The sequence below is a fragment of the Piliocolobus tephrosceles genome, chromosome 10 (assembly GCF_002776525.5).
Source record: "Piliocolobus tephrosceles isolate RC106 chromosome 10, ASM277652v3, whole genome shotgun sequence".
Taxonomy (NCBI): Eukaryota; Metazoa; Chordata; class Mammalia; order Primates; family Cercopithecidae; genus Piliocolobus; species Piliocolobus tephrosceles.
In genome coordinates this window covers 92,703,760-92,731,742 of record NC_045443.1, presented here as the reverse complement: position 1 = coordinate 92,731,742, position 27,983 = coordinate 92,703,760, and the positions used below count along the sequence as shown (strand labels likewise).

At 38.0% G+C, this 27,983-nt stretch overlaps 1 protein-coding gene across 18 annotated transcripts in view; it reads right to left on the bottom strand.

Moving 5' to 3' along the window:
• The window catches only part of VEZT (vezatin, adherens junctions transmembrane protein), an 82,838-nt gene that overhangs the window by 37,930 nt on the left and 16,925 nt on the right, over positions 1–27,983 (bottom strand). For 5 of the 18 annotated variants that reach the window (XM_023228388.2, XM_023228326.2, XM_023228973.2 and 2 more), the window contains 3 exons: positions 12,469–12,600; positions 7,233–7,322; positions 959–1,134 (listed from right to left, as the gene is read on the bottom strand). In XM_023228388.2, the coding sequence (XP_023084156.1) occupies positions 959–1,134; positions 7,233–7,322; positions 12,469–12,600 (398 nt within the window). Of the gene's footprint in view, positions 1–958; positions 1,135–6,196; positions 6,240–7,232; positions 7,323–7,858; positions 7,932–12,468; positions 12,601–15,911; positions 16,369–20,294; positions 20,364–27,983 lie in introns of those variants that run through there. The other 13 variants (XM_023228890.2, XM_023228531.2, XM_023228595.2 and 10 more) reach the window with 10 other exon arrangements.

The following is a 27,983-nucleotide window of genomic DNA, read 5'->3' as shown; positions in this document are numbered from 1 at the left end:
TCCTCCCTTCTATGCCAAACTTAATAAAGTACTTTAATAGGAAGAAGACATCAATAATTCTTTATATATAATCCCTTTTTGCTACACATTCTTTTTTTTTTCTTTTAACAAGATTATTGCCTGGGACTTCTGCTCTAGACCCAAATAGTTCAAGAGGTTGAAAAGTTTTAGGATGGTCTGAATCATCAAATCATGTTTCCTGTTATCTTTTCTCAGCCAACACATCCAGAATCAACTGCCTACCTCCATGTCCCATCCTATTCTTGGTGTCTCTACAACATAGTTATGATAAAACCTATTAATTATAAAGAAACATAAAGAAGGATAGGCTTGCATGCTCATATGTGCATAGGTGTATGGGTAAAAGAAATTCTTTTTTATTCCCCTTAGAGACAGCATCTCGCTTTGTTGCTCAGGCTGGAGTGCAGTGGTGTGATCATGATTCATTGCACTCTGCAACTGCTGGGCTCAAGCTATTCTTCCACATCAGTCTCCCAAGGAGCTAGGTCTACAGACATATGCCACCTTACGCGAACACATTTTTTTTATGTTTTGTAGAGATGGGGTTTTGCTATGTTGCCCAAGCTGGTCTCAAACTCTTAGCCTTAAGCAATCCTACCACTTCAGCCTCCCAAAGTGTTGGGATTACAGGCATAAGCCACTACACCTGGCAGAGTAACTTTTTGGCACTTGTTATTACCCATTTGCTAGGTTGCTGAGCACAGAACTAATTTTAGTCAGTTGGAAGTATATAATTACCAAATCAGATTTTTTCCCTAGCTTCACTTTAAATGGTATTTATTTCAGAAAGGTACTTCTCCCCCCATATTGTTACTTTAATTGTACTGCTAAATGTATAGAATGTTTATGCCTTTACAATGGAGAGCATGAGGATGGGTTTCCTCTGCTAATACTCTATATGTAAGTAGTCAAAGAATAGGTGTTTTCTGGACAGTACCAAATATTAGGGGTTGCCAGGGAGCAAAGTGTTGGAAGGTGTCCATTTTCCTGTTGTTGAGATTGCCCTGCAGACAGGATACTGGGATCAAGTAGCTCAATCAGCTCCACATCCTCTTGTAACAGGACTTCCTGTTGCAGGATGGTATGTAATGAGTCGAGTCGGAATCCAATATCCTTGCCATTAAAATACCAGAAAAGAGGTATTAACACATATATAATATTGCATAAACGCTAAACTTCTAATGTACTAATAAAATTTAGTGGTGTTTATTTTCAGAAGATACTTCAAGAAGAAACAACAGTCCAATCTACCTTCAGTATGATAGATGACTTTTATTTTCACTGTAAATGTGAAACAATAAAGATTAAGGTAGACATTACTGAACCATCAGATGTAAAATATAAATTTTTAATAACAAGATGAAAAGTAATTACAGATTAACAAACCTGTCTAGTTAAGCCTAATTGATTAAATTGCTAGGGCACAACATGGAAAATATAATCCTATAACATTAAAGATGCTGTCCCTGAAGCTGTAACAATCCAGTCAATATTAAAGAATTTTATTAGCAGGATCAAGGCCCCCTAAAAATGGATATTCAGATATTTAAAAATACACTATTAAGGAATGCAATGTAAAATCACACTAACATTTGCATAGCATTTTATAGTTTACAAAACGCCTTCACATATACCAGCTCATTTATTTCTCCCTCTCTTCTTTCTATTCATCTATCAAGGAATACCTTCCATAAGCCAGGCACCAGGCTTGACACCGAAGACACAAAATGAACAAGATATATTCTTAAAGAGTTCATAGTTTAATGTAGAGAACCGAAAAGTAAACAGTTGCAATATAACATGCAAAGGAGCATGCGGAAATACACCTAGAGTACTATGAAAATGGCATAGAGGGACCAAGCCTGTAATGAAGTCAGAGAAAGTAAAAGAGGTGAAGCCTGAGCTAAGTTTTAAAGGATGAACAAGAATTGACCAAAGGAGTTGGAGAAGTGGGACGGTACAGGATAAAAGCCTTTCTAATTTGGGGAACTGTGAGTCGGCGATACTAGATGATATTATTAATAGATTGTGCACAGAGTACACATGGTAGAGAGGTGAGAAATGAGGTAGCACTCTCAGGGCTGACAGGTGAATTCTCATGGTAACCCTGTGATGTACCTTATCATCCTCCTCTCCATTATATAGGGGAGAACACCAAAGCCCAAAGAAATTAAGTAACTTTCCAGAATTTTGATTTCAAATCCTACGCATTTGGTAGCTGTGTTTCCCTGCACATAGTCTGCCTCAAAAGAAAATTTAAAGTTGTATTTTGTATTAAATTTAAACAAATAGAGGCCGAGTGCAGTGGCTCACGTCTGTAGTCCCAGCACTTTGGGAGGCTAAGACAGGCAGATCACCTGAGGTCAGGAATTCGAGACCAGCCTGGCCAATATGGTGAAAATCCATGTCTACTAACATACAAAAATTAGCTGGGCATGGTGGCACGTGCCTGTAATCCCAGCTACTCGGGAAGCTGACGCAGGACAATCTCTGAACCCAGGAGGCGGAGGTTGCAGTAAGCCGAGATTGTGCCACTGCACTATAGCCTGGGTGACAGAGCAAGATTCTGTCTCAAAAATAAATAAGTAAATAAATAAATAATTAAAAAACCAAAACCAAACAAATTTAGTACTAGAGTGAGCCTACTGTATGATAAAAATAAAGAGAACGATGGACAAGGCCATTAGCAATTAAAGTAAAACCTGCTAGCTCTAGGGTGTGAAGGCAACACGTTTGCTCTTCTTAGTTAATTTAATCATTCCCACACCACACATTCCAGTCCTAGCTGATCATAATGAGGACTTCAGTAAGAATATGGTGAACCATATATCAAACTGAGCCCATGACCTCTTGATCAGGGTTATATGCCACTTTTAGAGAATAAGATTTTTAATATTAGGTGCATTTAGATATATTTTATTTATCTTCAGTCCAAAAAGACAGCATCTTCTCAAAGGAATGTTGATCTTTCTTTTAGCCTGATGTGGCTTTTTTTTTTTTTTAACCATCTACTGACACACTCTGTATGTACCTCTGCAGCACTTTTACGTTTCGTATTTGAACAATTGCCTCTTTTCTCTTCCTACAATTCCGATTCTAACATTAGGAACCACTTAATTTGACATCCCACCCCACTTTCACAAAGACAGAGCAACACAATTCCCTTTATACTATTGTTCAGTGGGGAGAAAAAAGGAGCGCAGGAGGTGGGGCATGGTAGCTTTTTGAGTAATCTCTGAAATTGATCTTACTATTGGGTTCCCCAATTAGACACAGCCATATTCAATGCAAGTATTAAAAACCAAACTTTTGCTACAAAAGCTTTAAACCATACCTTTTATGAGACTTCTATGTACATATATAAGGTAACTTTGAAGAAGCCTAACTAGTTGAAGGCCAAGGCTGACAGAGAGTGGAAAAGCCAGTAATATTCAACGGGAGTGCTCTCTCTTTACAGATACTCGGTGTAATCAGTTATTCACTTTCTTTTAACACCGTTCCCTGGCATCAGACTTACATGTAAAACTGGGATAACACCTCCCCAAAACCAACATGCTTAGAGGAAGTATTAACAGCTTTAGGAATATCTGATTTAAGAATGTGACAAACCGACTGGGCACGGTGGCTCACCCCTATAATCCCAGCACTTTGGGAGGTTAAGGCGGGCAGATTACTTGAGGCCAGGAGTTCAAGACCAGCATATTAGCCAGGTTTGGTGATGTGCACCTGTAGTCTCAGCTACTTATAAGGTTGAGGCACAAGAATTGCTTGAGCCTGGGAGGCAGAGGTTGTAGTGAGCCAAGATGGTGCCACTGTACTGCAGCCTGAACAGTAGAATGAGACTCAGTCTCAAAAAAAAAAAAAAAAAAAAAAGTGATCAACCAACAACCTACAATCATCTATGCATACAAATGAACTTGAAAGGCACCAAGACACTCCAAATAACTAAAACAGTGTTATCTTAGTGATTAGACTGCCTCATATAGAGGAAAAACTTGAACTATATTCTGATTACTATAGCTGTTTAAATTGAATCAGATTAATGAATTAAGTATCTTTCTTAAGGATAAAATGTAAAATTATATATTACTCTTTGATTATAAAAAATAAGAACTACAGAAAACATGTTAACTGTGTTACAATGTAATAATCAAAGTACCAGAAAAATTGACACCTGCAAATTAAGAAACATTTCATGACAGTCCTATTTGGACTGGGAAGCCCAGATCCAGGTCTCAAACAAATGAAGAAACTGAAAAGGTGCTAATTCTGATTGATTTAAGTATTAGCAGGTATCATCTGCATGGCTGAAGGCTCTATGCTCCTGGGATGTGTACTATGTAAACTCTGGCACATTTTTAACAAGTCTGAGGGCCAAGACTTAGTGTCTAGCTTTATATTCTTGCTCCACAACTTAAGCATGTTAATAGGCTCTCTGTGCCAGTTTCCTCTTTGGCAAAATTGGGATAATAACAGTAGCTACTTCATAGGGTTGTTACGAGGATTAAATAAGTCAATCTCTATACAATACCAAGAGGAGTGTTTGGCTCATAGTAAGTACTGTATGTTAGCTATTACTGTTGTCACTATCTATGCAATAATTAAAACAATAAAGAAAAGCACATGTTGGATATATTACAATATAAAAACTTACAGAACACAACATAATTATTACCAGGTTGATGCAGAAAATAAGAGATACAATAGGCTGAAGTTTTGGGAAAACTTTGAGAAAAAGCTAGGAGTGCTTATTGAAAGATTCCAATGGATCAAGAAAAAAAAAAAAAAAAAAAACAGAAAGAATTCCATCACAGTATAAAAGCACAAACACAGACATACAGAATAAGTATGGAATAAAGGAAAATGAAGACTGGGTTCATTGATACAAATACTGGTGGACAAAGCTGGAAAGGTAGGTTAGGGCCAAATTATGCAGACTCTTTAGTACTGACGTGACAAATTTGGACTTGATTTGATTGACGAAGATCTTTCTAGAATCTAAATAGGGACATGGCATGAGAAAGTACTTAGGAATTCCTTTCTGCCTGGATGAAATGAAAGGTTATGAGAAGGCACAGATAAAAAATTAAGAGATTTTGATTTCTTTTTCCTTAGGGATGCAGAAGAAAACTTACTCATGTGTCAGTATTCTTTAAAGATCTTAATCACGCCGGGCGCGGTGGCTCAAGCCTGTAATCCCAGCACTTTGGGAGGCTGAGACGGGCGGATCACAAGGTCAGGAGATCGAGACCATCCTGGCTAACATGGTGAAACCCCGTCTCTACTAAAAAAATACAAAAAACTAGCCGGGCGCGGTGGCGGGCGCCTGTAGTCCCAGCTACCCGGAGGCTGAGGCAGGAGAATGGCGTAAACCCGGGAGGTGGAGCTTGCAGTGAGCTGAGATCCGGCCACTGCACTCCAGCCTGGGCGACAGAGCGAGACTCCGTCTCAAAAAAAAAAAAAAAAAAAAAAATCTTAATCACTGTGGAATATCATGGGGCTTTTGATATAAGGATCAAATTAGATAACATGTGTGAAGGCACTTTATAGGCTAAAAAGCACTTAAAAAGTGCTATTACCACTACCATCAAGGATTTTTTTAATTCTTAAGAAAAATACTATAAAAATGAACAATAGTAAAATGTTCAGATATCACAGAGCAATTGCCAGTATTCTTATAAAAGAAATGAGGGCCTGCTTCAATATCTTCAAGAAAGATCAGCATTCCATTGAGATACTCTCTTTACTGAAGATAAATAAAATATATCTAAATGCACCTAATATTAAAAATCTTATTCTCTAAAAGTGGCACATAACCCTGATCAAGAGGACATGGGCTTAGTTTGATATATGGTTCACCACATTCTTACAGAAGTCCTCATTATATAGCTAACAACATTTTAAATATGTCACAATCAAGGGGAAAAAGTCAAGCAATCTCACGCCAAAAGCCAACCTGGCAATTTCTTACTCCATTACTAGTAAACTATTCGTTAGGTATGTATTCTTATAGTTCTCCATAATGTAGGCACAAAAGGGATGCATACAGAAGCTGGCACTTTATAGCGAAACATCACATGAAACATGTGGCCAGTGACACAGAATCAGGAATGAAAAGACCAGGCCTAGGCAGACTATGACTAAATCACAGAAAAATGTATATGGATCCATATACCTTACCACAGTCCTAGTATCACTGAAGAATGAGATGGCTCCACCTGGATAAAAATGACATTCTATGTAGACGATAAGACACTTCATTGACCTTCTCAACACACCTTCAACAAAGATGAAACCCTGAACAAAGAACTTCACAATTTGGATTGCTAAAAAAGTAATTTCAGTCAGTCAAAAAATAATAATACTTGAGCTAGAGAGGTCGTATGCTATAGCAGAAAGAGCACGGCTTTGGATCCAAGAGACCTGGATTCAAATTCTGGTTCTATCACTTTCTAGCTGAACATTTTTAGACAATTCACTCAGTAAGTTATTAAAACAAAACTGAATTGTCTGAACCTTGGTTTTCTCATTAGTGAAGTAGACTAAATCTTATAGTGTTGTTTAGATTACCAAATCAAAATGTGAAAGCACTTTGTAAACAATCTCTTTACAAATGTTAATGTACCAGAATGATAATCCTTAAGGTCACAGGCCAGCAGAGATCCTGAAACTACATTACTCCTTTACTCCTTCTGGGAGCCATGAGAACCACATAACTTGAATTTTTAGGCTATACTCCTGGATTTTGTATTGTTAGGATGTCAGAAGGTTGAATTCTTTCCCCTCTGGAGTTCTGTTACAGCAGAGAGTAGAAAAAAACAAAGCCTCACAAAAATCACAAAGACCTTTCAGGTTGACTGTTTAGAGTCTTTGGGAAATTCTGTGATTTAACAGATTAAATTGATCCCACTAATGACATATTCCTTTACCTATAAAGAGGAATACCTGTCAATGGAGGAAGAGGGCAATAATAAATTCACGATCTAACAAAGTTTCAATAGCTATCAGAATATTCCATTCTGAGTGGCTAATAACCTCTTTAAAAGCTATAAATAATACAAGTAAGCCCAAATTAAAAGATCCTGAGTTACTGCAGAATCTCTAGTAAAAATCAATCACTGCCCAAATTGACAGCAAAACAAATTGATTCACCAATTCTTTCACTAATAACCTAGAACCCTGAAAAGTGACAAAAAGAAGTGACCACTTACCAACTTGTGAAGTAAGTCATCTTTCTTATTGCACTGAGAAAAAAAAATCCAACTTTTGATGGTTTCAGCCACTTTTAACAGGATACCTTGCTGAAGGAGACGAATGACATGGTATAAGATTATTAAACCATACCTAGGCAGAAAAACTTCCAGTTACTTACCTCCAATCAATGAGAATTTTCATCAGAAAAGGGAGAAAAAAATTGTCCAGGTTATATTCTTTGTCAATATGTCTCAGCCTCCTTATTAGTTCTTAAATTTTGTTGCATATCAGGATCACCTGGAGATTTTAGTTAGAAACATATTCTCGGGCCCCCAAACTAAAGATTGTGATTCGATACATTTGGATTGAGGCCTGAAAATCTGATTTTTACAGAACAGGCAGAAGTTATTCTGAAGCAGCCCATTTATCCTGGGAAGACTATGTACTATATCAACATGATGATAGTATTTATTTCAGAAAGAAAAATCTTTTTGTTTTTGAGAACTTGGTTACAAGTTCTCAAATATTAAGACCATTTCATTCTACAATACTAAGTCAAAAAGATACTTTGACCATTTTAGAAAAACTATCATATATTGATAAAAAAAATTTTACTACTGAATCAACCAAAAATTCAATTTACCTTAATAGCCCATTCCTTGAGCATGCCAGTAAGTGCAGTTTATATTCATTGAGTGATTACTATATCCCAGGTACTGCAAAGGGTCATGGGAAAAAAGATAAATACATATAACTATTGTTTTCAGGAACTTAGTATAGAAGAAGAGACAATATAAAGAATTACAATCAATGTAAAGTCTGAAAAAGTAGTGGAAAAGAAGAGGTCAGAGAGGAGCTAACACTGGAGCTCAGTCCTAATGGATGAGTAGGAATTCAACAAAGAAAGGAAGAACGGGCCGGGCGCGGTGGCTCATGCCTGTAATTCCAGCACTTTGGGAGGCCGAGGTGGGCAGATCACCTGAGGTTGGGGGTTCAAGACCAGCCTGACCAACATGGAGAAACCCCATCTCTACAAAAAATACAAAATTAGCCAGGCATGGTGATGCATCCCTGTAATCTCAGCTACTCGGGAGGCTGAGGCAGGAGAATTATTTGAACCCAGGAGGCGGAGGTTGTGGTGAGCCGAGATCGCGCCATTGCACTCCAAGCTGGGCTACAAGAGTGAAACTGCGTCTCAAAAAAAAAACAGAGAAGAATACTTCAGTCAAGGGAAGAAGATGAAGGAAAGAGCCATGAAAACACATGCCACGGGGATGGTGGCGCACGCCAGGACAGTTATGACCCAAGGGAAGAAGGGATTAGTAAGGAAGTTAAAAAGGTACACTGAGATAGGTTTTAAAGGATCTTAGTCTTATACACTATAATAGTATGAACATTATCCTGTAGGTCTTGAGGAGCTACCAAAGATTTTTATGCAAGGAAGCAAAACAATAAAGAAAAATAATTGGCAATAGTGCAGAGGCTAAACTGGCAGGGAATGATTGTAGACAAGAAGCATGATTAAGAGGATATTCAAGGCTGGGGGCAGTGGCTCCTGCCTGTAATCCCAGCACTTTGGGAGGTCGAGGTGGGTGGATCATGAGGTCAGGAGTTCGAGACCAACCTGGCCAACATAGTGAAACCCCGACTCTACTGAAAATACAAAAAATTAGCTGGGCGTGGTGGCGGGCACCTGTAATCCCAGCTACTCAGGAGGCTGAGGCAGGAGAATCGCTTGAACCCAGGAGGCAGAGATTGCAGTTAGCTGAGATCGCACCACTGCACTCCAGCCTGGGCTACAGTGCGAGACTCCATCTCAAAAAATTAAAAAAAAAATTAATAACCCAGCTAAATAACAATAAAGGCCTTTAGGTAATGAGTACAAAAATGATTATGAATAAGAGTTAAAGAGACATAGAAGCTGACTTGATGTATCACTTGATGACCAAGGCTATGTCAGCATGATTGGAAATAGTATGGTAACTGAGAGGGTGGTGATTTGGGACTATTTAAAAGAACACTTTTTGTTTGTTTGTTTTGGGGGTATCTGAGAGGGTGGTGATTTTGGACTATTAAAAAGAATATGTTTTAGCTTGTTTGTTTTGGGGGTGTCTGAGGAAGTCCTATTTTAGACAAGTTGAATCTGAGCTTTGTGGGGCACATGCAGATGAAAATGTCTAACAAGCATCTGGAACTCAGCAAAGACTGGAGAACAGACATAAGTGGCAAGAAAGTAGATGAGATCCCCAGAGAAGACATCAAGCCAACAAGAAGCCTGCTGCTAAAACTCTATGGAATGAATTTAAGAATAATCATAGGAAAACAAACCAGAAAAAGAGACAGAATGAATATTCATAGTAAGAATATCAGGGCAGACTACTTAACAACTACTAATAAGCATATGCAAAAATAAAGTTAAAAAAGAGGCTAAGGATGGTTTCATTAAGAACTCATAGAAAAATAGCTTTTCAGAGGAAATAATTGATACTTCATTCCTTGAAAAGAATTTTGGGAGCAATTCTAAACATACATTCCCTGACAATGAGCTGAACAATACAACAAGTTTTCTAAAATTTAGCTCTCTCCAAATTAGGAAAAAAATTGATCGGGCACGGTGGCTCACTCCTGTAATCCCAGCAGTTTGGGAGGCCGAGGTAGGCAGATCACTTGAGGTTGGGAGTTCAAGACCAGCCTGACCAACATGGTAAAACCCTGTCTCTACTAAAAATACAAAACTTGGCTGGGTGTGGTGGCCTGTGCCTGTAATCCCAGCTACTTGCGAAGCTGAGGCAGAATTACATGAACCTGGGAGATGGATGTTGCAGTGAGCCAAGATCGTATCACTGCACTCCAGCCTGGGCGACAGAGTGAGACTCCGTCTCAAAAACAAAAACAAAACAAAACAAAACAAAACACACAAAAAAGGAAAAAACTTCATTTTAGAAAAACATAGATCCTACAGTTAAAAACTTGTCTTAGAAATGTGCAATATGGCTGGGTGTGGTGGCTCACACCTGTAAGGCCAAGGTAGGAGGATTCCTTGAAGTCGGGAGTTTGAGACCAACCTGGGCAACATAGTGAGTGGCAATTTTTAAATCTCTACAAAAAATAAAGAACAAAATTAGCTGGGCATGGTGGCACATGTCTGTGGTCCCAGGTACTTGGGAGGCAGAGGTGGGAGGATCACTTGAGCCCAGAAAGTGAAGGCTGCAGTGAATTGTAATCACACCACTGCACTCCAGCCTGGGTGATAGGGGAAGACCCTATCTCGAATAAATAAATAAATAAAAATAAATAAATAAATAAATAAATAAATAAATACAAAAATAAATAAAATGAAGACAAAGCAAACTTTCTAGACATATGATAATTTTTTTGAGACAGGGTCTTGCTATGTTGCCCTGGCGGGTCTCCAACACCTGGGCTCAAGTGGTCCTTCTGCCTCGGCCTCCCAAAGTGCTGGGATTATAGACATGAGCCATTGTGCCCAGCCTGGTAATTTTTTTTAAAACAACCTCTGGCTATGCTTTTTATTGTTCCTCAACTTCTGAGGGGATTCAATTTTAAACTCTCACTTGACTTATTTATAAACTAGCAACAACATTTCTAAATATAAAAATACTTGTCATAAATGACAATAATACCCATAAAACCCAAGTTTGTATCAAAACAAAACAAAACAAAAAATTAGAGGTAAATGACCATCTGCTGCTCTAAGACTATCCCCTGGCCATTCTTTGTTTTGCGTTGCCAAGTAACCTCAAATCCAAGCTTATTAAATAGCCTATTATATACAAACCCCTTCCCAGGAACATTTATACTTAAAAGGGGCACAGGGAAGAAATGATATCAATGGAGGACTAGGAAAACTGGTTCTGATCCATGCGAACTCTAATCCTAACTCTCACCTTCTGGGTGTTAGTCAAAAAATTCTCTAGTGTTTACTTGGCTGTTACAAATGGGCCAGCTTGGTTACCTCACATTTTAGGTGTCTTTGTAAGAAGATTGGGGAAAGGATCCTTATGCCAATCCCTACTTTCCCTGTAAATGACTAATTGAAAGCTTTAAATGCTCTTCTCAATAGTGATAAAACACTGATTAAACTAGAATGCTCAAGGAATGAGGAAATTTGGTTATATTTTTTCTATTAAATTACAATTCCTTTGGTTAAAACTAAAATGTAGTAGACAGGTACACAGAGGTTAAGAACACAAACTCTGGGAGTAAACTACAGGTTCTAATCCCAGCTCCACCTCTTATAAGCTAAGTAACCTATGATAATTTATAATCCTCCTATGCTTCAACTGTCTCACCTAAAAATAGAGTAAATATTTTTATTTTTTTATTTTTTGAGACGGAGTTTTGCTCTTATTGCCCAGGCTGGAGTGCAATGGCATGATCGCGGTTCACTGCCACCTCTGCCTCCCAGGTTCAAGCGATTCTCCTGCCTCAGCCTCCTGAGTAGCTGGGATTACAGGCGCCCGCCACCACGCCCAGATAATTTTTCTATTTTTAGTAGAGACAGGATTTCACCATGTTGGCCAGGCTGGTCTCAAACTCCTGACCTCTAGTGATCCACTCGCCTTGGTCTCCCAAAGTGCCGGGATTACAGGCGTGAGCCACCGCGCCTGGACCATAAATTTCTTATCTTAGTAAACATGGCTAGCAGGACATAAATGAATCTAGAAAACGCATTTTGTACAACATAATTGGTGGAGATTTTTCTAGTATCTCAGCTTCACAATGCTGGACATCGACTATGAGATATTTACTGTATAAATATATTTAATTCTATAGATTAAAAACGTACCAGAAGTTATACTCACTCCCTTATATACCCCTGAAACTGTGTTTAAGAAATATCAGTTTGCTTTCTTGTAATTCATACTTTAAAAAAAAAAAAAAAAAGATTTAAAGAGAAAAAATCCAGTTAGTAGAGGATTCCTATTAGTTGTGCTCTCATTAAAGTTTTAGTATATTTTTTCCGGTTCTGTTTGGAGAGCATCAATATTTAAATAAGTAATATATTTTAATTCTCCACCAAATTATTTCCTCACTGGATATAAATTACCTACAAAATATTCCAAAGCAGTAAGGATTCATGTTTATCTAAACAGAAAGTTTTGTACTATTGATGAAATAAACAGTCTTACCAGTGTGAAGGAGGATATGGAAGTGCTTAAGAAGTATCTAAATAGCCAGTAAGGTAAAGTGCAAAAGATTCAGCCAGAAAGAATAAGCATGCTTTCTTACTTTTGGTAGGACTCTTGTAGGAGGCTTTTGTTGTCCCTCTGTTGTGCATTTTTCTGTTTTTGGTGACAAAGAAGAACATATTTCAAAGTCTGTGTGTCCCAGATCCTGTAAGTATTGGTAAAGTGGAGAATTCTGAAAAATACATAAAATAAAGCATATTTCAAGACCATTACTATTTCAGAAGTTTTGGAGGCCAAACTTAATACCAGACATTCACTATTATGACCAGTATGTCCAAATTCTTTAAGGTTTCTTCTATAAGAACTGAATTACCTGTTATAATACAATGCCATTTAACACAAACAAATCAACAAACAATTCAACAGAGGAACCCAAAAAAGGAAAAACTCTAAATAAAACACACAGATTTCTTTTTGAGTGAGTACCAGCAAGAAAAAATGAATTTAGAAATGTAAATAGATTGTTAAGCAATTTCATTGCCCCAATTGTTACAGTCTTAGACTGCTTCAGAATAGCCAATGTTAGTTACAGATAACTCAAACGACAATGTTATTACTCAAAGCCAAGAATACTTAAACAATGATTATATTGTATGAATTATAATTTTTTTATCATATTCCTTAATTCATTCAAGCACAAATACGTATTATCTACCATATGCTCAGCACTGTGAACAAACTTAAAACTCTTCAAGAATGTTACCTTAGATAAGGTATATCTCACATATGAGCATATGACAAATAGGACACAGTATGGCTAACAAAAGCATTAGAACACAGAGGTTAAGAATACAATCTGCTGGGCGCACTGGCTCACGCCTGTAATCCCAGCACTTTGGGAGGACAAGGTGGGTGGATCATCTGAGGTGAGGAGTTTCAGACCAGCCTGGCCAACATGGTGAAACCCTGACTCTACCAAAAATATAAAAATTAGCCAGGCATGTGCCTGTAATCCCAGCTACTCAGGAGGCTAAGGCAGGAGAATCGCTTGAACCCAGGAGGCAGAGGTTGCAGTCAGCCGAGATCACGCCACTGCACTCCAGCCTGGGTGACAACAGCAAAACTCCGTCTCAAAACAAACAAAAACCAATCTATAGATTCAAATCCCAACTCTGCCTCTTACTAGCTAAGTAACTGGGAAACGTATAATCCTTTTGTGCATCAGCTGTCTCATCTAAAAATAGCAGTAACAGCACTTAGTTCATAGAGTTCTTATGAAAATTAAATTAATATAAGGCATCTGGAACAGTCCTTGCCACACAGTAAGCACTTCATTTATACTTTTAACTATATATAAGCTATGTGGAAAGAGCACAGATTTTTGGAACAGACCAAAAAAAAAAAAATCACCCCAACCCTATTGAACAGAAATATCAATGTCACCACTGGATGAAAATCTACTGGACAACTATTTCTGAACAGCAAGCTTTAATTTTAACTTTCAACCTTCTCTAAAGCATACAGTTGGTGACATGTTTAAAAATAAATCTTGGCTGGGCGCAGTGGTTCACACCTGTAATCCCAATACTTTGGGAGGCTGAGGCAGGCTGATTATCTGAGGTCAGGAGTTCAAGACCAGCCTGGCCAACATGGTGAAACCCTGTCTCTATTTAAAATACAAAAATTACCCGGTCTCGATGGCGGGTGCCTGTAATCTCAGCTACTCAGGAGGCTGAGGTGGGAGAATGGCTTGAACTTGGGAGGCGGAGGTTGAAGTAAGCCGAGATTATGCCATTACACTCACGCCTGGGTGACAGAGCAAAACTCTGTCTCACAAAAATAAATAAATAAACAAACAAATAAATAAATCTTGATTCCATTCAATGAAATATTCAAATCTCCAAAAAGACTGTAATTAGGTTTAAGAGATAAAACAACAGAAAAAAAAAAAAGGGCAACACAGTTAAAGTACTATGTGGCAAATTCGGCAAATTCTTAACTAAGTATTTTATTTTCATCTTCTAGGTTAAGGTTCACAACAATGAAAGGTATTATTATCACCATCATTATTATTTTTATTCCAATTCCACAAATGAGGAAACAGGTTCACTCAGTTAGAAAAAGCAGGATAATACTATATTACTTAAAATAAGAAACAGTCCTTTCCATGTCTATTAAGGAAGACACCAAAAAGTTACTTACAGTTCAGTACAAATACAACCGAGCAAATTAACATTGTCAGGAAAGTATTTGGATACTATGAAAACAGGAGAGATAGCTAAGATAGACCAAGACATTTAGGGAATATATTCTTGCATTCAGAAGACTGAGGAAGAGTGGGAATCTGCTGGATTGGTAGCAATTTGTGGAATAACAATTTGAGAGAACAGGAATTAAGTCAAATGCCTTTCTTTTAAGCTACGCTTAATCTCTTTTTTTAAGAAAATATTAAAAAAAAAAAGTAATATAAGGAAAATATGTTTCTTATGCCTCTACCAGGTTTAAAATTTCTGGCAGCACAAATGGTTAATCTTGTTATTACCCATAATGTATATTCAAACACTGCCTTGAATTACTGAATCTGCATTTTCAAAGTGAACTGTGAACCCCACCCTGCTCTTGCCCCAGTGGGGGCAAGAGAACAAGAATGCCAGTTCATTTGTTTGGGCTGACCTTACATACTTTAAAAAAAAACATTGTTTTGAAGGCAGTAGAACCCTTTCTTCAAATGAACTCCCATGAGGAAGAACAATAAATAAGATGGATCAAAGGGAAGTTACTCTAACTCTGGGTCAGCAGCCTTTTTCCGTAAAAGGCCAGATAGTAACTATTTCAACTCTGCAAGCCATATAGTCTCTGTCACAACTAATCAAGTCTGCTGCTGTAGTGAGAAAACAGACACAGCCAATACATAAACTAATGAGTATGGCTATGTCCCAATAAAACTTTTTTTATAGACACTGAAATTTGAACTTCATATAATTTTCACATGTCACAAAATATTCTTTTGATATTTTCCCTAGCTGTTTAAAAACATTTTAAAAACCTGCCACACAAAAATGGGGGTACAGGTCATAGTTGCAAATCCGGCCCAAAAACCTGAATTTGCTGACTCCTGTTCTTTTTGTTTTCTTTTTTTCTTTTTCTCTTTCTCTTTAGATAGGGTCTCACTATGTTGTCCAGGCTGGCCTAGAATTCCTGGGCTCAAGCTGTCCTCTGGCTCAGCAAGAGACTTAGAGAGTTGAGATGAGTACAAACTTTTTATTGAGATTATAATGCCCTTTTTTACTGCACACATAGCTAATACTCTCATCACTGACCCCAATGTCCTTTCCTTTTTCACTTTATGTCACAGATCACAAAATAACAAAATATAGTATAGATTTTTTTAAAATGATAATCAGAAGAGAAACAAGAATATTTTGTTCTTCAAATATGTTCTGTATATAAGCTGAGGGCATATATACATACTCAGTTTAGATCACCATAATCTGGAACACTTACTATTTCACATTTCACAATAATAGCACATTAATCACTCACCTTGTATATCACAGATCATATCCAACAGTATCATGTGAGACAGCAAATTCTACCAGTAGCTTATTCTGCTTTTTCTCCAAATAAAACTTCTCATTAACTTTTTGACTGGTTTCACAGGCTTCTTGTTAAAGGTGTGGCACATCCATTTGTGCTATATAACTATGAGTGATTCCTCAGTAGTTTTGGTTTCTTCCCCATCTTTAGTAACAGATCAGTTGTATCTCAGAAAGCACTGTTTTACAGTTCTGGAGAAATCTGGCTTACCAAGGTGATCACCATACTTTGTTTTATGGCTGTATGTAACAAAGTATTTGACAAAGTTTCATAGAAGACAACCTTTGGAGACTGAGGTGAATGGACTGCAGGTTCAATAAAATGTAATTTCTAGTTATCTACTATTATATTTCATATTTGCATTTTTCTATTTTTGGCTGTTAGTGCAAATCACATCACTTCTTAACACATGTAAACCCAGATACTGTATGAACACTATGAACACTCAAGTTCTATTCATTATGTTTACATTAATTCTTTAAAAATGTTTAGGAATAAAATTGCTATCAGTTTTTCTCTGAAATTGTCAAATAACTTGTGTATTATTTAATAGATCTCAGAAAACCATATCCTGATCAGTAGTTCTCAAATTTTTTGGTCTCAGCTCTCCTTATAATCTAAAAAACTATTGAGAGCCCCAAAGAACTTTTGTTTACATGGACATCTAATTATACCATATTAGAACTCAAAACTAAAATTTAAAAAAAATTTATCATTTTACTTGAAAATAGCAATAAACCTGTTACAATATTAAACATATGTTTAATGAAAAAATTCTCCAAAATGAAAAAAATTTATTAAGAAGAACAGATTGTTTTACACTTTTTGCAAATCTCTTTATTGTTTGGCTTAATAGAAAAGTGCTGGATACTTATATCTGCTTCTGCATTCAATGTGTTGCAATTTATTGTTTTGGGTGAAGTATACAGAAAAATCAAGGCTTACACAAATAATATAGTTTGAAAACCAGAAGTATTTTAATAGTCTTTTCTGATCATTGTAGTATCAAAGAAGAATAGCCATACCAAAACAACAAGTAATAGTTTCAAATAGCTAAATGTTAATATAGAATATGCAACCATCTGACGAGCTTTTTGTACTCTGTACATGCACATGAGAATGGGAGTGAAAAAGGCAAATAATGTCTTAGTATTAAAACCTGATCATCCTACGTAAGATAATTTATTTTGACTTTTGACTTTTTTTTCTTTTACAGCAAGGGGGGGCTCCCTATTGCAACTGTTGTGACCACTATATTTACAGGTTTTGGGATATTAGGCTTATACACTAATAAATACAGGGAAGTGTTTATTTTTCATAAAGTATTATATGGCGGCTTTAGAAAGGGGTGTTTTTGCGTGGAGAGTAAGGCAGAGTAGGTAGTTGTCTCTATTATGACTTTTCCTTGGTTCAAGCAAAATAAAACCACAAATGTTTTATTTAAGTTGTTTTTTTTGAAGAGAAATCATTAACACTGGACTCAAACCATAATTTCGAAGTATTGGAGAATGTTATTGATGCCAAAAGAAATACGAGAAACCTCAGACACAGCATGTGGGAGCTTCTCAGGAAATCTTTGTGGTTCACTATTCCTGTAAGTTTTAGCTGACAGAAAACACATATCATAACACCAGAAAGAATTTTGCTAAATGAAAAACATCCAAGAAACTTCGGTTGTGTTAAGATTGTTCTGGTGGCTGAAACATTTTTGCAATAAAAATAAACAAAAACAGACAGGAAACCCCAAATTTTTGCTGAAGAAAGCTCTTCAAGAAAATATCTCATCCAAGTCCTACACTACTAGCACTTCTTGCCAGTCCTACTCCCTGCAGGCCCCACATAAAGATATCAGATCCAGGTGGGGGCAGTGGCTCACACCTGTAATCCCAGCACTTTGGGAGGCCAAGGCGGGTGGATCACTTGAGGTTAGGAGTTTGAGACCAGTCTCGCCAACATGATGAAATCCCGTCTCTACTAAAAATACAAAAATTAGCCAGGCATGGTGGCACACGTCTGTAATCCCAGCTACTCGGGAGACTGAAGCAGAAGAATCTCTTGAACCTGGGAGGTGGAGGTCACAGTGAGCTGAGATCCCGCCACTGTACTCCAGCCTCGGCAACAGAGCGAGACTCCATCTCCAAAAAAAAAAAAAAAAAAAAAAAGAAAAGAAAAGATATCAGATCTCCCAGATGTATACAGTTTGACCATTCACGTATGGCAACGCTTGTTTTCTACATGATTCATGATGTATTCTGTACAAGTGCCAGTGTCATCACTACATTGCTGGTTAGCTTTTATTTGAGACAAGGTCTTTCTCTGTCACCCAGGCTGGAGTGCAGTAGCATGATCATAGCTTACTACAGCCTCAACCTCAACCTCTGGAGGTCAAGCAATCCTCCCACCTCAGTCTCTGAGTGGCTGGGACTACAGGTGCAAGCCACCATTCTCAGATAATTTTAAAATTTATTGTAGAGATGGAGTCTTGCTATGTTTCTCTGGCTGGTCTCTAACTCCTGGCCTCAAGGGATCCTCCTGCCTCAGCTTCTTGAGTCACTGGGATTACAGACATGAGCAGTTGTACCTGGCTACAATGCTTTTATTATTAGCTTCACTCTTTTAAACTGCTTTAAACTCTTACAGATAGAACAAGTTGTAAGCTTTCAGGTCTTGGGTCAGAGAAGAATGGGCCAAAGATGGCAGAATTAGGCAACTGATTCAATAATAAATACTTACTGAACATCTTCCATGTCAGGCAACATGTAGGCACAGGGGATAAAACAAAACAGGAAAAGTTTTTCCTAAAAGGTTTTATCTTGTGATACCTCTGATAAAACCATGGTTCATTAAGCTTTCAACATTACCAAGGAAATACTGAGTGCTCTGGTACTTTCTAGGAATGCTCTGTTTCCAGAAAAATCCTCTCCCTGTTTCAGCTTCCTTAAGCACAAAGTAAGAATGCTATGGGACTCTTATACTTGTTCAGGTAGTAAAATAAAACTCGTGACACTCTGAGAAACAAGATAAAAAAGTGGTATTTTTATTTTTTATTTTTTGAGACAGAGTCTCCCCCTGTCACCCAGGCTGGAGTACAGTGGCATGATCTTGGCTGACTGCAACCTCCACCTCCCGGGTTCAAGTGATTCTTCTGCTTCAGCCTCCCAAGTAGCTGGGATTACAGGCATGCACTACTACGCCTAGATAATTTTTTGTATTTTTAGTAGATATGGGGTTTCATCATGTTGGCTAGGCTGGTCTTTAACTCCTGACCTCAAATGATCCACCCACCTCAGACTCCCAAATTGCTGGGATTACAGGTATGAGCCACCATGCCTGGCCAAAAGTAGTATTTTAAAATACCGAATTTTGTGCTAAACCAAATGCCATCTTATGCTACAATATAAGCTAAATACAGAGTATGGAAATCCTGCAGATCAAATTATTTAGTTCCTATGACTCAAGGACATATCTAAATAAATAATGAAATGCATTTGTCTTTAAACACACACACACACACACACACACACACACACACACACACACACACACCAAAAACAAATTATCAAATTTCTTCAACAAATAAATGACTTTTAAAACGGTGAGAGGTGGGAGACTGAGGTGGGAGGGAGGATGGTGTAAGCCTGGGAGGCAGAGGTTGCAGTGAACAGAGATCGCACCATTGCACACCAGCCTGGATGACAGGGCCAGATCTTGTCTCAAAAAAAAAAAAAAAAAAAAAAGAGGCAAGAGGGTGGGGTAAGACTAAAGGGACCTATCACCCAATGCAACGTATGGACCTTGTTTCGATCCTACTTGGAACAAATGTAAGAAGGCATTTTTGAGAATTTAAGGAAGGCCAAACACAGACTAGGTATTAGATTATTAGGAAATTATTATTAACTTTGTTAGATGAGATAATTATATTGGGGTTATCATTATTTATTTGTTTAGAAACAGGGTCTCGTTCTGTCACCCATGCAGTGGTATGCATGGCTCACTGCAGCCTCAAACTCCTGGGCTCAAGGGATCCTCCCACCTCAGCCTCCTGTGTAGCTGGTACTACAGGTATGTGCCACAATGTCCAGCTAATTGTTCTTTATTTTAGGGACAGGGTCTCACTATGTTGCCCAGGCTGGTCTCCAACCCCTGGGCTCATGTGATCCTCCCACCTCGGCCTCCCAAAGCACTGGGATTATAGGTGTAAGCGACTGTGCCTGGCCAGTGTTATCTTGGAAAAGGAAAAAAAAAAAAAAAAAAAAGAGTTCTTAGTCTGTTTTGTGTTGCTATAACAGAATACTTGACACTGCTTATTTTATAAAGAAAGAAGCTTACTTAGCTCATAGTTCTGCAGGCTGGGAAGTTCAAGAGCATGCCACTGGCTTCTGGTAAGGGCTCTGCTGCCTAGATATAATACGGTAGAAGGTCCAAAGGGTTATGTACAAAGGGGTCAAGCACTAACAATGTCCTTACTTTATAACCTGCTCTTTCAGGAACTAATCAGTTCCCAAGAGAACTAATTCAGTTTTGAGAGAGCAAAAACTCACTCACTATTGTGAGAATGGCACCAAGCCATCCATGAAAGTGGAGCCTCGTGACCTAAATGCTTCCCATTATGTCCTACCTCTTAAAGGTTCTACCTCCCAACATCGTTGCATGGCAATTAAATTTCAACATGAGTTTTGGCAGGGACAAACCACACCTAAATCACAGCAAGTACTTGTCTGTTAGAGATACATACTGATACATTTACAGGTGAAATCAGGTAATGTCTGATATTTGCTTTATTTTTATTTATTTATTTATAACAGGACAAATGGGAGTCATATGGTATTTGCTTTAAAATACACCAAGAAAAAAGATGGGAGAGGGGGAGAGGAATAGATGAGACAGTTTGGTAAAATGTTAACAGCTGCTGAAGCTGAAGCTGAGTGATGGGTAAATGGAACTTTTTTCTTTTTTCTTTTTTTTTTTGAGATGGTGTCTCACTCTGTCACCCAGGTTGGAGTGCAGTAGTGCTATCTCTGCTCATGGCAACCTCCAAGCAATCCTCCTATCTCTGTCTTCCAAGTAGCTGGGACCACGGGTGTACACCACCACCCCCAGTTCACTTTTTGTATTTTTGGTAGGGACAGGGTTTCACCAGGTTGCCCAGGCTGGTCTGGAACTCCTGAGCTCAAGTGCTGGAATTACAGGCATAAGCCACCAGGGCTGGCCATGGAGTTTTCGTTGTAGTATTCTCCCCCTTAAAATACAATTTTAAGGTCTATAATGAAAGTCTTTTAAAAATCAGATGCTAGGTTTTCCTAAAGTCTGGTATAAAAGGCTTAAGAAAATACTATGGAACAAAAATGTAAACTCAAAAATATTCAACTTATTATTATAATCTAGGGGAAAAATTATTTTATTGATTTTTTTTTTTTTTTTTTTTGGGTGAGATGGAGTTTCATTCTTGTAGCCCAGGCTAGAGCATAGTGGCGCCATCTCGGCTCACCGCAACCTCCCCCTCCCAGGTTCAAGTGATTCTCCTGCCTTAGTCTCCCAAGTAGCTGGGATTACAGGACTCAGCCACCACGCCCAACTGACTTTTGTATTTTTAGTAGACACAGGGTTTCACCAGGTTGGCCAGGCTGGTCTCGAACTCCTGACCTCAGGTGATCCACCTGCCTCAGCCTCCCAAAGTGTTGAGATTACAGGCGTGAGCCACCACGCCCGGCCCATTTAGATTTTAGATTTTAAAACACCGCACACGTAGTCCCAGCTACTGAGGATGCCTGCTTGAGCTCAGGAGTTTGAGGCTGTAGGGTGTATGATCATACCTGTGAATAGCCACCGCACTCCAGCCTAGGCAACATAGCAAAATCCTGTCTCTAAAAAAGAAAACAAAACAAAACAAAATAAAAACCAGAAAAAAACCCATTAGAGTCTTCCAAACTTCCATCTAATAGTCTCAGGCGATTTTATTTCTATTTTTTCTTTTTTAGAGACAGGGTCTCACTATGTTGCCCAGGCTGATCTTGAACTCCTGGCCTCAAGCGATCCTCTCACCTTGGCCTCCCAAAGTGCTGGGATTAAAGGTGTGAGTCACCACATCCAGCTCAAACTTTCATCTAGTAGTGGTACTTCCATAGCAGTGGTACTTTTAACCTCTATTGAAAGAGAATATGGCAAAAAGCAAAAATTAATATAGTTAAGATCTAAAATAAATTTGAGTTAATCACATGTGTATCAACTAGTGTAACTTGTACACATGCTATTTTATGTATTTATTTTAAAAATTCAGAAAATGATGAGCAAGTATTTGGACTTGTAAACTTCGTGCAACAATGTCTATGCTTTTTAATATTTTCGCCAAGGTCAACAAATATCAAAGGTATCCTCTAGCAACACGATTTCAAGTTGCTAGTCTCAGTGAAGGCACAAATAAGTGTCTACTTACCTGTCAATTTGAATTATTCACATTGTCTTTCCACAAGCTAATATAAAGTTCACAGAATAAACTATTCTCAATTATGTGATTTTTTTGAGCCATGTTTTAAAATCACCATTAAACAAGACAGTTAAAAACAAAAAGTAGAAACAAAAAGACTACTATGTTCTGATAAAGCAGCGGTTCTCAAAGTAGATCATCACTGCATAACTCCCCCTCTGCACATCTGGCAATTTCTGGAGACATTTTTCATTGTTAAAACTGAGGGGTGTGCTAGGAAGGGTAGCTCAAACCTGTAATCCCAGGACTTTGGGAGGCCAAGGCAGGAGGAATTGCTTGAGGCCAAGCATCTGAGACTATCCTAGGCAATATAAAGCAAGACCTTGTTTCTACTAAAAATAAAAAAATTAGCCAGAAATGGTGGTGTGTGCCTGTGGTCCCAGCTACTCGGGAGGCTGAAAGTGAAGGACTGCTTGAGCGTGGAGGTCAAGGCCGCAGTAAGTCATTTAAGACTCATCTCAAAACAAACTAACAAAACCTGTCGGCAAGGCGTGGTGGCTCACACCTGTAATCCAAGAACTCTGGGAGGCCAAGATGGGTGGGTCACTTGAGGTCACAAGTTTGAGACCAGCCTGGCCAACATGGTGAAACCTCGTCTCTACTAAAAAAAAAAATACAAAAATTAGCCAGGCATGGTGGTGCACATCTGTAGTCCCAACGACTTGGGAGGCCTGAGGCAGGAGAATCATTTGAACCCGGGAGGCGGAGGCTGCAGCCAAGATAGTGCCATGGCACTCCAGCCTGGGCAACAGAGCGAGACTCCATCTTAAAAAAACAAACCCCCAAAACCCCCAAAAAACTGTGGGGTGGATGTGAGCAGTGCTACTGGTATCTAGTGCATAGAGATCGGAATGCTGCTCAACATCCTATATTGCACAGGACAACCCTCCCAAAGAGTTATCTGGCCCAAAGTGTTAATAGTTCTAAAGCTGAGAACCTGTTTTCGAGTATTTCGAGTTCAATCAGCGATTGAAAAAAATCACAAAAAAATAAGTAGCCTAGCAGCTGCTTTCATTATTTGCTTTTTATTTTGGGATGATGACTGATATGAAAAGCAGTGACCAAAATGGAAAATTAGTTGTTTTTCATGACTTGCAATGCTCAACAGCCTGTTGCAAAAACTCAACAACCTTTCTAAGAGTAAAATGAGCTACCTTCAAAATAACTGCATTAGAATTTGTGCACTGAAATTTTAATCAGCTACTAATATAAAACCAAAATATAGCACTTCGTTACACTTAAAGAAGTATTGTGATGATCAATATGAACCTTTAAATAGGCTGAGAAATATTATTATAGCATTAAAAATATCTGAAGAAAATAATTTTCTATATAACATCGTTTTACTCCAGTAAAGCCTTAAATTTTAAAAACTTTAAGAATAGCTGAGCAAGCTGTTGAGAGATTATTTCTACATAAACTTCATGCTCATCTAACTGAAATTCAGTCTTCCAAAAAAAAATTTCCTTCTTTAAAAAATTCTGTTGGGGTGTCAACATAAGAAAAGAAGTGCAAATCTGACCATCTGGGCCACAGATATTAACTAGGAAAGTTAGATATCTCAATAAACCTAGCGTCTTCCACAAATGGCACTTTACTGAATGGTTTCTTTTGGATATTGACACACTATTAATATCAATACTACAGGTCCACAATCCAGCACCTCTATTGGGCTAAGAACAGTCAATGACTGTCTATCTTACAACTCAGTAGTCGTTGCAATGTTTCTGTTTTTCTTCTATGTCTTTCTTTCCTTTCTTTCCCTTCTCTTGCTTGCTTGCTAAGAACAGTCAATCTTTGTCTGTCTTCCAGCTCAGTAGTCATTGTTGCAATGTTTCTTTCTGTTTTTCTTCTATGTCACTTCTTTCTTCATCTCTCTCTTTCCTTCCTTTCTTCCTTTCTTTTCCTTTTCTTTCTTTTCTGGCTAAGAACAGTCAATGATTGTCTATCTTCCAAGTCAGTAGTCATTGTTGCAATGTTTCCTTCTTTCCTTCCTTCCTTCCTTCCTTCCTTCCTTCCTTCCTTCCTTCCTTCCTTCCTTCCTTCCTCCCTCCCTCCCTCCCTTTCTTCCCTCCTTTATTCCTTCCCTCCCTTCCTCCTCCTCCTCCTTCTCTTTCTCTCTTTCTCCCTCTGTTGCTCACGCTGGAGTGCAGTGGCACAATCTCAGCTCACTGCAGCCTCCACCTCCCAGGTTCAAGTGATTCTCCTACCTCGGCTTCCCAAGTAGCTGGGATTAAAGGCATGCGCCACCACACTTGGCTCATTTTTGTATTTTTAGTAGAGATGGTGTTTCATCATGTTGGCCAGGCTGGTCTCAAACTCCTGACCTCAAGTGATCTGCACTCCTTGGCCTCCTAAAGTGCTGGGATTACAGGCGTGAGCTACCGCGCCGGGCCCTATGTCACTTATTCTGTGTGTCTGAACCCTCCAAGCTCTTCACACTAGCCCTGATGCACCCTTGAGACTCTCTCCTACCCTTTATCAGAAGAGCTGATCTCAGGGCCATATACCCTTTCAGAAAAGCAATTTGTAGTCTGCACTAACTACTGGCCAAATTCTGATTCTGGTCCCTCACACTATCTGTTCTTTCTTGCAGATGGCAATGACTGAGTGCTAACAGCATTCCAGTGTAAAGATCATCTGGATAGAAAAGGGATAATCATCATTTACTCCTTTATCACAGCCAAATACTTATTGAGTGCCTACTCTGTGTCAGGCACTAGTTACTTGGGTAGTTCTCTCCCATTAACTTCTCTCTGGGGATATACAAGAAAAGTTAACTTATTTCATCTGTAAAAGGACACTAAGCTCAACTACTCAACCTGGGTTTGTTTGTTTTTTACTGCCTTGCTGCTTTTATACGAAAAATTTAAACAATACAAAAAGATATAAAATGAGAAATAACTTTGTTTTTCCTACCCTAGTCCCCTAGTCTCTCACCCAAAAGGTAATAAATATTTAGCTCATGAATCCTTCCCCCCAAATTTAGTATCCACTTACATATGTATGAATAGCCTTCAAACTTTCTATACAAATGGAAATATACTATATACTTTTCTCTGCACTTGGTTTCATTGAATGTATTTTAGAGACTTTTCCATATTAGGACATATATTGTACCTTATTCCTTTTCAGTGTCCTTATAGCATTTAAATTCCATGAATCTATCATGATTTATTTATCCAGTCTCTTATTGTTGGATAACTTGGACTACAAGAGGTACAGAAAAATGAAAACATTTAATAAATGTGTTTAAGTATTAAAATCAAAATAACTTGATTACTGATTGAAAATGGTTGGCAATGGAGGGATCAAGATTAAGATTGCTGATTTGAAGAATCAGGTGGTGCTATTTAATGAAATATGAAACAGTGGCACAGCAACAAATCTGAGGAGGAAGGTGATGTATTAGAAGTGCCTATGAGATAGTCAAATGTGAATGGCGTAGACTTAAAATGTCTGGAGGTCAGGAAAGTAGCCTACTGAATGTATAGATTCAAGTTTTTAGCATATAAATATGGTGGCAAACTCATATGACATACCAGTATAGAAACGTATGTAGTCTGTAAATCAACTAGAGATAATGGTATGAGAAGACAGGAGGGTCCTAACAGAGTTACCATACATATTTTAGAAAACAGTAGAGCCAAGCCTGAAAAACAATGTAGTAACACTAAAAATAGTTAACATTCGCTGAGTTGCTTATTTAGTAGGCATTGAGTTAAGCACGTTTTATAATACCTCATTTAATTCTAACAACTCTATAAAGAGGTATTTTTATTATTACTCTCATTTTACAGATGAGGAAACTGAGTCATAAAGAGGTATAACTTGCTTAAAGTCACCATCAGAACATAAACCTAGTTGGTCTGATTCCAAAGCCCATACTTTTAAACTATAATATAAAATTGTCTTTGAGAAAAATTGAGATGTAAAAGACACCACCTCTCTCAAGTTCACCATATATATCATATGTTATATTCTATAAGGTTCAAAATGCTGAACCCTGCAAGGTATAATTTTTAATTCAATCATATTTTTGTCTCTCTTCAAGCTAACTTCATCTTAAATTGTCCCCTTCCATTGGTGGCTTTAAGTTTCATAGAAGCTACAGAATCTGGGAACATACCAAATAGACTTTTTTCTCATGAGAATATTTTGGAAAATGCTCATATAAAATTGGTGTTATTATGATCTACAGGCTCCATGATTTTTATTCATCCTTCAGAGAGTGCTCTATATTTATTAGCCTAAGGCTAATATAAAGTAGCAAATGGGAAGAAGTCAAGAAATTTTAAGGTATAAATTCAGAGAAGAGAAATAATCAAGAGGCAATGGATTACCAATTTAGAAATTTAGTTTCCAAGGGAAATAGAGCCATAGCAGGCACCAACATGAACAAGATAATGAAAAGAAAACAAAATAAAACAAAGTAATATTCCAGTGCTGTGTTTTTTTCCCAAGGCTATGGGGCTATAAGTGGTGACTGTTTGATAATGGCCCTTGATCTTTTCCCACCGCCCATTTCTGAGTTTACAGCAAGTTTAACCTCTGGTTTGGTGATGTCAGTGGAAGCTGATAATTCTGCTTGATACTACCCAGATGCACAATCTTCTCACAGGAGGACGATCAGTGTAGCTCCTATCTGGTTGGTTGATTTATTTTCCGCCCATCTCCCCACAAACAATAGCAGTACTAAACATTTATTGAGTACCCAGACAGGGCCAGGAATTAATCTAAGTTTTTTTTTTTTTTTTTTTTGTATATAAAAGCCTGTCTCATCTTTGCAATAACCTTATGAGGCATGGCTCATTTTAGATATGAGGAAACTAAGGCATAGAGAAACCAAGGGAACTTGCCCAAAGTCACAAGGACAGATAGTAGTAAATAACAGAAGAGGGATTTTTCTGAGTCGGAAAACCCTGACAGATTCAGGGCTGTTATCTACCCCATCATATTGCAAATAATTTTGAGTAAAGAAGTTCATTAATTTGGTCTAATGTAGTACTGTGTATAGTTGTTTGTTTTATTTAACTAGAAACTAAACTTGTAATTTTAAATCTATTTAGCAGATTAAGTTAGAAAACTCAAAATAGGCTAGCATTATTCTCCTGATAATATCTACATTTATTCCCAATCCTTATTTTTGCTTCAGATGAGCTATAGCTCACATGTAAGAATTCAGTAAGAGCCGGGCACCATGGCTGATTCCTGTAATCCCAGCACTTTGGGGGATCAACGTGGACGGATCACTTGAGGTCAGGAGTTTGAGATCAGCCTGTCCAACGTAGTGAAAGTCCCTCTCTACTGAAAATACAAAAATTAGCTGGGCATGGTGGCGGGAGACTGTAATGTGGGTTTATTGTAATACCAGCTATTCGAGAGGCTGAAACAGGAGAATCACCTGAACCCAGGAGGCGGAGGGTGCAGTGAGCCAAAATCATGACACTGCACTCCAGCCTGGGCAACAGACAGTGACCCCCTCTCAAAAAAAAAAAAAAAAAAAAAAAAAAAAGAAAAGAAAATTCAGTAAG